Raw genomic sequence first — 14,079 nt, forward strand, 5'->3', positions numbered from 1 at the left:
ACACCCTGTAAAAAAATAAGGGAACGTTTTCCTGCGTGTGGGCTCATTTTTAACACGGGCGCACCGCTTTTGTAGCAGTAGCGCTTGATGTCAATTAACCCGCCCCTCCGGACCGTTCCGTAGAAGCCCCACAAACATACAGGAAGTAGTTACATTTCAAAAGGATTGTTTCTTTAATTGCAGTTGTTGCTTTATTACAAGTCCTTTGTAACGTAAAGTTCAGTTTTCAGGAGCAACTCAACATTGATAAATTCGTCTTAAACAAGAAAAACGTCGCCACTTCTTGTTAAAGTGACATACAAATTATTGCATCTATCGTTGCAGGAAAAACTAGCTAGGGCAAACCGTTGCTACGCTAATATTAGCTTGTTGGTGGCACGTAAAAAAAGTAAAGAAAATGGATAACTTGGAAACACCATACGAAGAGGACGATGGTTTCATCGAATGCACGGTAAGTTGGCCAGCATGGTTTAGCCGCTGAATGTAAAATCTTGAAGGAATCGGAAACAGCGTGGGTCATGCAGGGGTAGCCACGCACGGCTAGCTTTAGCCCATCTACTGCAATGCAAGGTTGGCGCCGTTTATCTACGTTTATACAACATATTACTCTTGCCGCTTAAAATATGTTATAAAATGTATATTACACTAGAAGTATACCAATGATTAATATAATGTATGCATTTCTACGTGTATTATTCCGGCATTACAGTGATACTTCGATCATGCAAACATGCAATGTATGATTTATTAGATGACTGAGGTATTACCGTTAGAATTTGCGTTTTATGATGCATTGATTAAATATCGTTGCTAACCAGATATATTTTTCTTATATCGAAAAGTGTAAGTATATGCTGAACGATAGGGATTTATACGAATTTTATTACATGACTTTGACATCAAATCAGTATTAAACTCATTATTAAACAGACTAGGATATTTCACAGTTACATTCAGTAATGCATCAACTAACCTTACTATATACTCCATCTTGAAACGTGAATACATCAATTAATGAGGCGCTAATGTGACCAAGTATATAATAAATGGTATTAACAGTTACCGGTTTCAATTTGGTGCTTGTTTTGTGGTTTACACACATCGTCAATTGGAATAAATTGTTATTCTCACAAGTTAGCTAATTATTCTAATTATATTTTCGTCATGATGGTGATAAATGATATGATAATTACCCATCCAATTTAAAAGATTTTTGGATAAGCCACATTTTTATTCGATTTAGATGTTTATTTTTTCATCCATTTAGAATTGATACATTTTTATTGTCGTTGTTTTTTCACTTAAAACTCGATTTTAAAAATCTACGTAGAGCGTATTAGTTGTATATTGACTTCCAGCATTTGAATGTTTGTGTAAGGAATAAGGAAAGCATTCAAATGAGTGTTTGGGTTGAAAGGCAACAAAAATCTCTGTAACGTTTGCTCTGTAATACTGTTTATACTCACTGACTTTTCTATTTAACCCAGGTCTGTGAAAAATCTCTTAGAGGTAACACCCTCTACAAGATACACCTGACCACACCGGGACATTTAAAGGTACAGTTTACTTGGGAAAGGTTTTGTAGTCATGGAAATTTGCCTTGAATGTAGATAATTGTCAAACTACAACATTGTTTTTGTTGTTTCACAAAACTTTTTTTTTTTCAAAAGAACAACAGTCTTGTTGTTCCTGCAGACCAGAGAAAAGGTGCTACTTTGTTTGAAAATTTAAAAAAAAAAAGAAGCTCTTCAACACCGATGCTTTATTGTTGATAATGGATTTCCTGTGATCTGTTTTTTCTTATTTGGCTTGATTGATCTTTGGTTTTGCCACAAGAACTTAGCTGGAAGACTGGACGGATTCCTGCTTGGTCTGGAGAATCCTGTTGCCTCTAACCTTTAAAGCCTTCAACAGGACGCCACTCAGCAATGCAGCTGGCTCTGATAATGAGCCAGTCATTTCATTCAGGTGTGTTGGATGCATCTAAAAGTTGCAGAATAATAGCCTTTGAGGACTGGACTTGGCTTCCTCTTTTCTAAATTCACTGTGGTTTTTCCAAGACAAAAAACCCCCTGGAAAAAGTGGTTTCCATCTCTTGAGTCACTTTTACTTTCTAGATGTGATTGCAACACTGGAAATATTTCTTCTTGAGGAGCACATTCAACCGGAGCAGAGTAAGACTTTTGTCTCAACAGTGCTTGCAGGTTTTTTTTGTTCCAGGCATGAAGGTATTATTTGGATACATTTAGGTAAGACTGGCACTTTAAACCTGAAATGTTTCTTCCTTGTGATTCAATGGGACTTAAAGAAAAATCAACCTAAAGAGGTAATTTGTGATGGCCTCTAACTTCAGATGAAATTAGATTCATCCTGTTCCTCAATATGGACTCCAGCAGGAAACCATGTGTTTCACTTGTCATTCGTCTGGCAGTCACCTATCTGATGCCGGGGTTATTGGTTAATCCCAAACATCTTTTACACCGTAGTCCCCACAAGAGAACAATCTCTCTTTATCAGTTTGTTGAACCTTTGTAAGTCCCTCGCTCTGGTGCTGCCTCCACAACTGATGATTGCAGAAGACGGTATAATCTCAGCAATAGACTTACAGAAGATATACAGCATCTTTTTCCAAACCTAGAAGGTCCTAAACTTCCTCAAGAAGGAAAGTCTGCTCCGTTCCTTTTTATAAACAAATTCATTGTTGCGTCTCCAGGTGAACACTAAGGTATTTATATTCCTCAACCACCTTCACTTCTTCCCCCACGATAGAAATAGTGTTCGACCTGACCCTGTTTCAAGGTCCATCTTATCGGCTATGACTAAGACTGTTGAGGAGCTGATCTAAATGACATCAAAAGGATTTTTGGTTGTTTGGAAATTATTTTCCTTAGCTATCTTTTAAGCAAGCTTAATTAATTTTCACCTGGAAGTCTTTTTCTGACAGGTGATCACAATTTTCATGGTGGGTATTCAGCTAAGTAAGGATTATCCAACCACCCTTTGTCTTGTGGCAATATCAGTGACTTGTCAGCATCTTCAGCTACACTTTTGGCTACAGCGGATGTTTTGGATTGCTCTTCTGCTGCTTTTTGAAGTTGTTTGGAATTTACATGTTCCTCTTGAGCTATAGAAATCTAATTACAGCTTCTCAGGAAATGGATTTGCCTTGGTACGGCAGATTTGATGTCTTATGGCTTAATACATCTCGTAAAAGAAAAGCCAGCTACATTTCTTCAAAACAACACTTGCATTTTTGACAGTGCCTGAAGAATGAAGGACATCTGCACATCTCTTACCCGAACATTTAATTTGTAGGTATAGGGGTGGAAATTGTCGACCCCAAAGGAGATGGATCTTTAATCGGGCCACTGAGTGTTGGAGAAAGCGATCTTGAATCAACATGTCTTTTTTACTGCGAGCTGACACAGTGGAACCCTATATCAAGTACTCTTGCTTGGCTGAGATATTTCATCAGGAATTAATTGATTCTACAACTACACTGCTGCTGTTTGTATGGCAGAAATCTTCTCATCAGTTTATAGAAAAACCTGTGTGCAGGTCCTTCTGTAATGAAGAAACATTTTGTAATTATAGAATTTCTTCATTCTTCATTTCTTCTTGTCCACAAACCTGATTTGACCTGAGCATGTAGGGTGTACATGTTTCTGCAGACTTGAGTCTGCTGCAACAAATACTGGCCGGTGAGTATAATTGGGCTCTGCATGACTAGGCAAGAGTGCATGAGTCCTCCTCTGGTAAGCTTGATTCTGAATATTTTTAATTACTTAATTTCCTTGTTTTTTTGTTGTTGTTTTTTGAGAGAAGTTGGAGTTGTGCTGTTTGTTCAGCATCAGTTCACCTAACATTTATTGTTCTCCTTTTATTCCTGGCAGAAAGAGGATGCCCTTGTTGCTGAGGGTAAGTAGGCCTAATCTTCAAACAAATCTCTAAACTTTAAATCACATTAAATATAATTTTGAAGAAAGGGCATCGAGTTTTAATTTAAGGACAGAATTTAAGCCTAAAGATGTCGGTAGCGTTGTACAGCCAAACAAAACTTCTGCCTTATACACTGTGTGCACAATTATTAGGCAAGTTGTATTTTTAAGAATTTTATTACTGAACAAATGCAGTACTAAAATGTTAATTTTCAGACTACTTAACTCTCCTGCGACACTTAGAAGGAGCGTGGCTGATGTCACAGTCAGGAATCGGGGAAGGTATCCCGTCAGACCGTCAGTTCCCAGAACCATACCCACCCTTTTTTCTTTTTTTTAAAGTTCACGCGGGGTCAATGTGACACCGCTGCACTGCACAGAGGGTAAAATGTTTGTGGGACAGTTAAGAAAGTGATGTTTCAGCGTTCTTAGGACATATTGGTGTGGCCACAATTATTGGGCAACCACTGTGCAGTAACATCATGCGTCTAAGTGAAACAATTCCCAAGAAAACATTTATGACAATAAAAAATTACTAACATAGCAACCCTTTTTAAATAACTGTCACAACCTTTCCATTCACAGAATCTGTTGGTTTTTTGATCTGCTGATGGTAAACCTTTGGTGCAGCAGCAACCACAGACTCTAAAGCCTCTTGTCCATTGCCAAGTCTCACTCTAGTTGGTTTGGTTCTAGCCAAGTTGTGTGTCTCCATTAGTGGTATATTCCTCACTATTATGGGTACAGATGGAACCTGGGTGGGCCTTGAGCGCGCAGGAGCTGTGGTCGACGCTAAAACGACGCCATTTTCAGTGACTCGGCAGTGGAGAACCTTTGGTTTCTGGTTTTGATGGACTCAGCTTTTTGGATGTAGGTAATGCAGTCAAAAGATGTACACCACTTTACTGAGAGGAAAGGCATGTTGTGCACTCCATAAAAAAAAAAATCCAAACAAAGAATAATATTCAAGTCATGCCAAACTAATGTTATGTAGTTGCGGTGATTCACACCAGCTGGCATAAAACTGTAAGTAGCCGTGACAGAACGTGGAGCAGACCGTTACTTGCTTTTTCATTGCATGCCTGTTCTACGGAGAGATGTGCTGCTTGCAGGGTTGTGAAATCTTGCACCTTATACAGCGAGGGGCGGCTTGTGCCACCCCTGAGGTGGTTTTGAAAAACAGGGAGGACGCATGCAAGATCTGTAAATGGAGATGAATATGGCCGGGGTGGACTGTGGAAGAATCGGTTGAAGAATGGGCTTAAGAATGGTCGACTGTTTTCCTTCACCGTAAAGCTCGTGTTTAAGAAGGACCCACAAGTTCTCAATAAGGTTTAGATCATGTCAGGAGCTCGCCTATGTTGTTATTTCTACTCTAAGGACTTAACTGGCTTGCCACATACTTGAATGCAAGTGATGAAGCTCTGTTTTCTCCTAAAAATCCTGGTTTTCCTAAAAGATGGAGACTTTCCTGTCTTATGGGTGGATGAATGTCTCCTATTTTGATTTTGTCTGATTATTTTGATTATCGATTTTGGAATCGATTTAAGACTCCATTATCAATCTGAAAAAGGTCCAATTAGTCATCTTTAATAAAAGCTGTACCGGTACTCTATTCCACCCTGCTTGTGTCTGGGTTGAAGTGAAGCTCTGTTCCTGTTCCTGTTCCAGCCGTGGTCTCGTCCATAGGGACCATCAAGGGTCACTCTGATCACATCAGCTCATAAAATCTGTGAAAAACACATAATTCTTCAGTGGTGGTCGGGTTTCAGCTGTCGTTACCTTGGCTTTGTATCTGTACTCCAGGTAGGTTGCACATTTGGACTATGAAGACACTGGAGGAAAAAAGGAATTCTGGTGGCTGATTATCCTAAACTCTTTGGCTGTTAATTTTGTGTTTGCTTTCCTCTTTTTCTCAGTAAGTTACTCGCGAAATTGTTGCAGCAGAATATTTAATCCCCCGAGCCTGTTTTGCAATTTGTTTTATAATTCAGAGTAAATCTTTTTGGCCCATTTTTCCTGAAGGATAAAAGCTGCCCAATATTTATGCACACTGTGATATATGCAGTTTTCCTTTAGCCACATCTCCTCTTATTACAAAAGAGACAAACCTGTACACATGAAAAATTATGCTCATTTGCCTAATACTTGAGCACACAATGTTTATTTCAATAGTTTGTCAGATTCACCAGAACTCATGGTAAGCAACCGAAGCAGCAACTTTGCAGCAGCTTCAACCAAGTCCTGTACTCAATCTGCTTTGGCTTTCAAAGCGGCACTGATACTACTAACCGGTTTTCAGTTGATTTTCAGCACCATAACAACAACTTTTTATTTATGAGGCACAAACCGGTTTCACAAGCATCTTTCAAAAATACGAGCCAAGACTTAAACGCTTTTTCTCCTTCGGTCAGTTTGTCCCGAATGACCGAAGGCGTCACACTCCAACAATATGATTAAACCTTTACAATGGGAGATATGTGATGCATATTTTATATGCGAGGCCCTAAATTAACTCTCCTTTGGCCCGAAGCCACTGTAGCTGACTTGTGAAGTAAAAACAATCAGATGCATCTCATTGAGAATACTTTTAACTGTAGCAACTGTATGATGTAAAATTGTAACCACTCTTAAATTTTTCTCTCTATTTTTTTAATCAACCTAATACTGTCGCCACTAAAGACCAAGCTTACTATTAAGCTTGTACAGGTACTTGTAAGTACCTGTACCTGTACACCTTCTCCTTAGGAGGCGAAGGTGAATCACCTTAATGTTAATGAGAGAAGATATATTTTCTAGTTGCAGAAATAGTTTGGCATGTTTCTGCAATTATACATTTTTTTTTCTGGTATGTTGCTTCATTTTAAGTTTTAAAAATGTCAGTCTTATGATTGCAGAAACCACTGCAACTGATTTTTTTTCTTTTACTTCAATGACAATTACCCCCACAGGACTTTTTTTTTTCCATCGACTTTCTGTCAAAAGCTGCCTCTAGCATCTGTGGAAGTCCCCTAATTTGTTCCCTGTGTGTTAATACAGGCAACCTGATTTTAAATCTCAAAAAAAGCCAAATCCCCCCCACTTGTTTCTCTCAAGAACCATATTTTCATTGAATTTTATATTTTAAAGGTATTGTGGACTTAGAGCTTTGGTCTGTGGACTGGATAGCTAGAGACTGCACAACATTTTGCAATCCGGCCTCATCTGGTCCGGCCTCCTCACAAAGACGAGTGAGGAGCTGAGCAGCGAAGATCTTAAGGAAGAGGAAGCAATATTAAACATTTATTTGTCAGTCAAAGCCTGAAATCGGATGGTGGTGTAAGAATTTTACGGTCGTACCTTTTAGATGTGTTGGTTAAACAAAGCAAATATAGTAACAGCTGATGGAACTTAAGCTGCAATGTCCCAGGAAATAAATGGACTCGCACTCTGCTGCTCTTCCAGGATTACATGACTAGATGGAAATCGGAAAATATTGCTACAGAGCAACTTGTCTGTTTTTTGTCTCCATTTACCTGAAGTAAGGCCTTGCAATAACAGCTTCGAGGGGAAAATCTGTACTTCGTCTTTGTTGCTCATTCCAACATGGTCCCAGGCTCGAAGCCTGAACTACCTTATTTGACCTCTGGCGATGTGGAGAAGCAGATGGGAGATGACATGGTAGGACATGGATTTACAGAAATCATCTGCATGACTTTAGTGTGTCATGGCACAGAAAGGACTGGGCTGAAAGGTGAAGCTCTCGATTTATCAGTCCATTTACATTCTGACCTTTGCCTCTGGTCATGACATGGATCATCACCATAAGTACAAATCATTGGATACAAGTGATCTCAATGGTAATCTTCCACAAGGTGGAAGCTCAACCCTCTAAAAAAGAAAATGTGTCCATTATCTATCGTTTCGTTCGCAACAAACTAAAACGGCTCCAGAAGGTGAGACATGACACCTGTGCACGTTTGCTAACCTGCACCAGGTAGAGGACAGATTCCAGCTTCCTAATGGATCCGTTTAACCGAATGTTTGGTTAAATGGTAAGCATTTTAATCGCTTAAAAGAATTTTCTGTGTGTGTTTCTAATACTCAAGTAACTAGCTGAGTCCATCAACCAACACAGAATTTATTGCGTGGTTTTTGGTTTAAAGGTTTTTGGAACCAAAGAATAAGTCTAAAACAATATTCCCAACTCAACCTTAGTCTAAACCAGCTGGCTCAAAACTAAAAAAAAATACTTCAAACAAAAAAACGTGTTAGCTGCGACAATGGTTTGTACATAGGTTAAAATGTGATACTGTGCTCAGTTTTGAGCTGTAATTGAACAAAGCATTTGAATGACTAAACCGCTTCTCCTTCTGTGATTTCTTTGCCTAATTTTTTGTGTTTGGTTTCTCAGGGAAGGCTGTCAGAGAACATATCATGCCAAAGTTTAAGGACATTTTACACTATCTGGAATACCTGAATCTCGATGAGCCCATCATTGGTAAATACATTGGTACAAACATTTTCTGTTGTTGTGATATTATGTAAAAAAAAGATTAATAGTTTTTTTTTCTGCTTTTATCTTAGGTTTGAATTTTTTGGAAGAAGTGGCCAATTTTGAGCCACAGTTGGGTGCCAGATACACCTGCAAGTTATGCAGTCAGACATCCAACCTTGCAGAAATGGTCTGCCATGTGATTGGTCGTAAACACCGGCAAAAATATGTGGTAAAGCATCACCGCTGTATTCAAAAAAACTTTGATGATTTGTTTTGCTTTTTCCCTACACCCTAACAAATCGTTTGCATTCATAGGAGTTAAAACGGCCGGACTTGGTTACCTGGGACAGTCACACCATAAATACCCAAGGAGGGAAGATAATGCGAGCCAAAGCGGAGATAGTTGAAAGACAAAATGGACGAGGAGTTCCAGAAGTTAGACATTCATATATATATCTTTCTTTTTTTCTTTTAAAATCATATTTCTTTTGTAACTTCTGTCCTCACATTTGTATTTCAGCCATTGTTGAGAAAGGGGGTTGAAGGAAGACTGAACATCACAAGAGGTACAGTCGAATTAGCTGTTGTGGGAAATCCTCTATTGAATAATTTTGTCTACTAATTATGCACATTTTTTTAAAAATATAGCCCATGAAGTGAGTTGAGTAATAGTTCATATAAAATTAAAAGCTCCAGAACTTGATGGTTTATATTATTCTAACACTATCTAAAACTTATTTGGACTTATTTCTTTCAGGAGGTTTCTGAAATGCTGCGCTAAATCTAGCTCACATCCTGTCGTTTTAATACGACATAATCAATTTTTGTTACTCTTGCAGTTCCAGCTGTTTGTGTGAGGTTTTTTCCTGAACTTAGTCATTTTTAATAAATAGTGATTTAGTGGTGTCCTATGTTGTGTTGCATTTTAAAGTGGATTAGGTTTTAGCATTCAGATTCTGCATTCGGTGTGTTTTCTAGAGATCATATGGTTATGATTAGATTGTACCATGATTTCTCTGCTTCTGTAGATCGTTAACTTGTTTTATTCCTCACAGTCTAATATCATGCCACCCATCCTAGATGTCAGTATACATATTACATATTTAACACAAAGCCTCTACTGTTGTCAAGGGAATTTAATTTAATATTCTTCTCTTTGATGATCAGACTTGCCAGTGTTAGTCATATTTGATTAAGCAATTTTCCATTTTTTCCCCCAAAAATAAAGGAGTGTGTTTTGTTTTTATAGTTCCAAAGCACAGACAAAGATTCGTACCTGATGTGCCTCCCCTCTTACCTGAATTGCGGGAGTATCGCCAAAATAAGGATTTTTCTGGGATCTATCCAGACCATCTCAGCCGTGGTCGCTTTGAAGAGGGACGGAGAGGAGCGGATTACATGGAAGGTCCAACTTACCGAGAGGATCGCATGAACCTCGATTGCTACACCAGGCCACTTCTGGAATATGCCGACGATCCACTGCAGTCAGCAATGCTTGACCCACGAGACGTTTCCAGGTACGATCACAGGCCCACTGTGCCGCAGTCGCTGGATTATCTACCTGAAGCTTCTGCTCATAAAAGACCCTACTCAGAACGAGACCCACTGGAGGAGTTCTACTCTGAGGAAATTCGCCGCGGTCAAGTTCGTTCTCAAGGATACCAGCCCTCTCCGAAGATGATGTATATAGAAGATGAAAAGCTGAGAAGGTCCCTGGAGAGGGAACCTGGACTTGACAATTTGAGAAGACATGGGTCAAGTGAACCAGAGGCTAAGAGGAGAAACCTGTCTGCTCCTTTCGAAGGTGATCGCTCACGCGAGTCTTCGTTTGACATACTTAAAGATTATCATCATGAAAGGAAAGACCCGTATCAAGAGGAGGTGTTTAAGAGGGGGAGACCCACTACAGCTCAGACACACGGAGAAGGTCCCAGTTCCATGTCTAACATACCAGAGCCGTTCAGGCGCTTCCTGAAAGGTAATAGAGCCGAGGAAGGTATGAGCAGGCGAAAAAGCCGCTTTTCTGATGCCACACCAGACGAAGTAAAGATGGCAAAGGAGATGTGAGTGTAAAAGCTGATCAGATTTCTGTCCATGAAAGTCCCTGCCCGACATTTGTTTCTATTTTTTGGGGGACAAAAGTTCTTATGTTTTTTTTTTTCTAATTCTGCTTTCAGGTACAGAGATGATTATGGACTTCCATACACTCAAACTGGTGCAAATGTTCGACCAGGTGATGCACCAATGAGGCCGGACATCCACTACGGAGAACCTCAGGTAAGCTGATTGTTTAGGTATTGCAGATCTATATCTTCTTAATTAAGGTCCAAGATTTACTGAAGTGAATCAATGTGACTCATGGTCTCATTTTGATGCTTTATTTTTTTTAAAGCCTCCACATCATGGAGCAGGGGAAGGCTACAGTAGAGGAGGCTTTGATGGGCCAAGCATTTTTGACCTTCTGGTAAGATTACACATCCCTGGCACATGCACAACAACCTCTGTTCCATTTACTAGCCTGGAACATCACAGATGTAATCATGAAATTGGTGTTTAATTTTTGCTTTTTTATCTTTTCCCATAGAAAAATGTTGAAATTGATAATGCAGAAGAGGCCAACTTCCTGAAGAGCAAAATTTCCAAACTTTTGGAAGAATTTAAGAGCAAAAAGATGGAGAAAGCTGGGGTATGTTTCCACCTGAAGCTGTACTTTATGCCTAAGAGAACATAACAAACACTGATCTGGTAGAAAGAATGAGTTGTGTTGTTCCTATTCATCATTTAAATTAAAAAGTTGAAGTATCTCTAGAAAAAAGTAAACATTATTTCCAAACTTTGTTCACTATTTCATCTATCTGTCCATTTGTTTCTTTGTCTGTCTATCCATGTGTTTCTGTTCATCATCCATCCGTCCACTGTTTGTCTCTCCATCCATCGATAATCCATTGTTCTGTTTGTCCATTTTTCAATCTGTCTGTTTGTGTTCATCAATAGATCCATTTGTGCATCCACCCATCATTAGTTTAACTGTCCAGCCTTACTCATCTCCTTAATTACTGTGTAATTTTTGCCATCTTCATATTTAAAGGCTGACCAGTGTAAAAATATTTGCTATAAATTCAGAACTTTGTATCTTAAAAACTGGCTAAAAAATTACTGAGGAGTTTTGGACAATATGTAGAGAAATTTAAAATTGTATAGGAAACTGGAACTAACAGAGCATATTTATTTCGTTATAGCAGTATGACCCCGGTCGAGCCGAAGTCCCCAAAAATTACAGTGACCTAAACCCGAACCCACAACTTCCTCAGGTGTACCTGTATGATAGACCCGCAAGAGAGGAGTCTGACCTCAGACGATCCGAAGAGCTCGGTTTCAACAATGGTAACAGACTTGGTTGGGAGCAGCGTGATCAGACACCTGCACAGCGGTTCCATGAATACAACCATGGGGAACCCAGACACTCCAGCAGAAGTCGTTTTGAAGGTATGTCATTGACACGAAACTTGATGCAAAGAGATGCTTCAAGTAGAAACAGGATTCATAAGAAACACCACCTATTTGCAGCTATCTGGCACAAGTTTAACCTGTTTTCAGTTTAGCGGGTTATCTCTAAGATCATTTTTAAAGGTGGAAAATATGACACTGCAGTCAATTTAGAGCTTGAAAATGTGGCCATTTAATTGGTGACATGGCCTTCATCCAGCTGCCAGATCAGAGGCAGAGGCAGAAGTCATCTTCAGCTCATAAAACCACTAAACATGTTAAGTGAATCTGGAACTAAAGGAAATGTTGGAAAGATTAACATGCAACCCTTTTCACAACCTACCTAATTATTAAGTAGCAAAGAGGAAACAAAATATTGAGTCAATTTAAAAACATGTTTATCTACTTTGAATCAGCTTATCATGGTGTGTTTGTAAGACCAAAAGCTGATTGTTTTATGCTGCCAATGTGTAATTACCCTGCAATAATGAGTACAAACCACGGTTTTATTCATATGGTAATAGAACAATAACAAAGACACTGACTGTGCACCCAATGAATAAAAACCAAAATCTTGACAAAAATTAACTTAAATGTAAAGAATTGAAGCAGTTTTGAAGATTAACTGAACTGTCTATCCCCAAATGTGACTCTTTCTTCTTTTATCTGAGTTGATTTGATTAGACTGCTGATGATGTTCTCCAGGCCTTGATGAGTGTGGAAAAAGAAAATGGAGTCTGGCAGATGTGTTTTTCCAAACTTTGTTCCTTATCCCATTATGTAAATGTTGCATCCATTCATCCATCTGCTTGTCCACCCACCTCATTGTCCATGAGTCTTCAATAAACAAAAAACATCTGTGGTGAATTTATAGTGATCTTTTGGATTTATACATGGGACTGAGAACTTTAATGATATGGATTTAAGGAATTTTGACAAAAATTTGTAGGCACCCGAACATTGAACAGGGGAGCAGCTCTTATATCATACTTAATATCTCAATTTATTTTTTCCCAGGCTAATATGACATCCATCTGACAAGACAAATATTTTGATTTGTGAAATGTTTTAATGACTACTTGCCACCTGTGAAACAAAAACATTTAAGCTATGTTGTTAATAATAGTAATAATCCACATTTTGTCTTGTCTAGATAACCAACCTCAATATCCTGAGTCCATGCGTCCTCATGACTACAAAGCTCCTTCTGAGAACTATTTTGACCCTCACTCCTCTGCACCTCCGCTCCAAATGGAACAAGACAGCAGGATGCATCGTGATCCTCGCTACTCTTCAAATATGGATAAAATCACCTGTGCCCTCATGGATCTTGTCGCAAGAAAATAGCCTGATTTAATCTGATTTAGATTTTTTTTTTTTTAAATCTGATTTAGATTTTTTTTACTTTTGTGCTATAGATACCTAAGTTCAGTTCTTGAAATGTTAGAATCTTACCGTTTTGTGTAAACAATAAAGAGTTTCTCTGTTGCTGTACTTATTTTTTCTTTCATTGACAAAAGAAAGTGTAATGATTGAATTAATGTTATCCATTTAATGTTTAGTGCAGGTTTTAATTGGTTTACAACTCAGTATTCAGATTATAGGTTTAGATCAACCCAGTCTCATTTTTGTGTTAATTTGCAATGGACTTTTTTTATTCCACATCTATGAAGAAATTCCATGTGTAGATTAAATTAATTTACATGATTTTTAAATAAAATTCCTTTTTTTTTGCAACTGTTAGCGAATTTTTTTAGAACTGCTTCAAAACATAGTGTAGAAAAAAAATCTAATTGATCTTCTTGTAGTTGTAAAGAATGCTTCTCTCAGCTTTGGTTTATAATAGAATAGTTTCTTTTGTCTGGAAATTAGGTGTACCAGCAGCAAACCGACAGTCAAAGCATGTAGATTTACATAAATATGGAAAACAGAACTAACAAAAACATGCTTTACAGAAAGAACAAATTCACAATAGAAATAAATCTTGTGCAATTATTAAAAACTGCGTACTCCGATCCAAAGAAATGTACAACTGAGTCGGATAATATAAAAGAAATGGCAGGGGTTTTTTTTACATTTGTGTTCTGTTTTATCATCACAATAATTATAATTTAGTGAGTACTCTTATCAAAAACAAAAGTTATTTTATATCTCGATGAATATTCTTTTTCTTATAAA

General features: G+C 38.2%; 2 protein-coding genes across 4 annotated transcripts in view; both read left to right on the forward strand.

The window, feature by feature from the left end:
- Positions 1–14,079, forward strand: part of aunip (aurora kinase A and ninein interacting protein) — a 954,922-nt gene that overhangs the window by 84,145 nt on the left and 856,698 nt on the right. The window lies entirely within an intron of this gene.
- Positions 120–13,395, forward strand: LOC114156228 (uncharacterized). Of its 3 annotated transcripts, none has more exons than XM_028036542.1 (13): positions 120–451; positions 1,488–1,556; positions 3,894–3,918; positions 8,332–8,418; positions 8,505–8,644; positions 8,731–8,850; positions 8,936–8,981; positions 9,665–10,478; positions 10,593–10,692; positions 10,808–10,879; positions 11,000–11,101; positions 11,655–11,901; positions 13,055–13,395. In XM_028036542.1, the coding sequence occupies exons 1-13, from the start codon at positions 398–400 to the stop codon at positions 13,246–13,248; spliced, it is 2,070 nt and encodes a 689-aa protein (XP_027892343.1). In that variant the 5' UTR covers positions 120–397; the 3' UTR covers positions 13,249–13,395. The 3 variants fall into 3 exon arrangements, with proteins under 3 accessions (XP_027892343.1, XP_027892344.1, XP_027892345.1); XM_028036543.1 differs by having other exon boundaries at positions 11,658–11,901; XM_028036544.1 differs by lacking the exon at positions 3,894–3,918 and having other exon boundaries at positions 427–451.

The sequence above is a fragment of the Xiphophorus couchianus genome, chromosome 13 (assembly GCF_001444195.1).
Source record: "Xiphophorus couchianus chromosome 13, X_couchianus-1.0, whole genome shotgun sequence".
In the NCBI taxonomy this organism is placed as follows: Eukaryota; Metazoa; Chordata; class Actinopteri; order Cyprinodontiformes; family Poeciliidae; genus Xiphophorus; species Xiphophorus couchianus.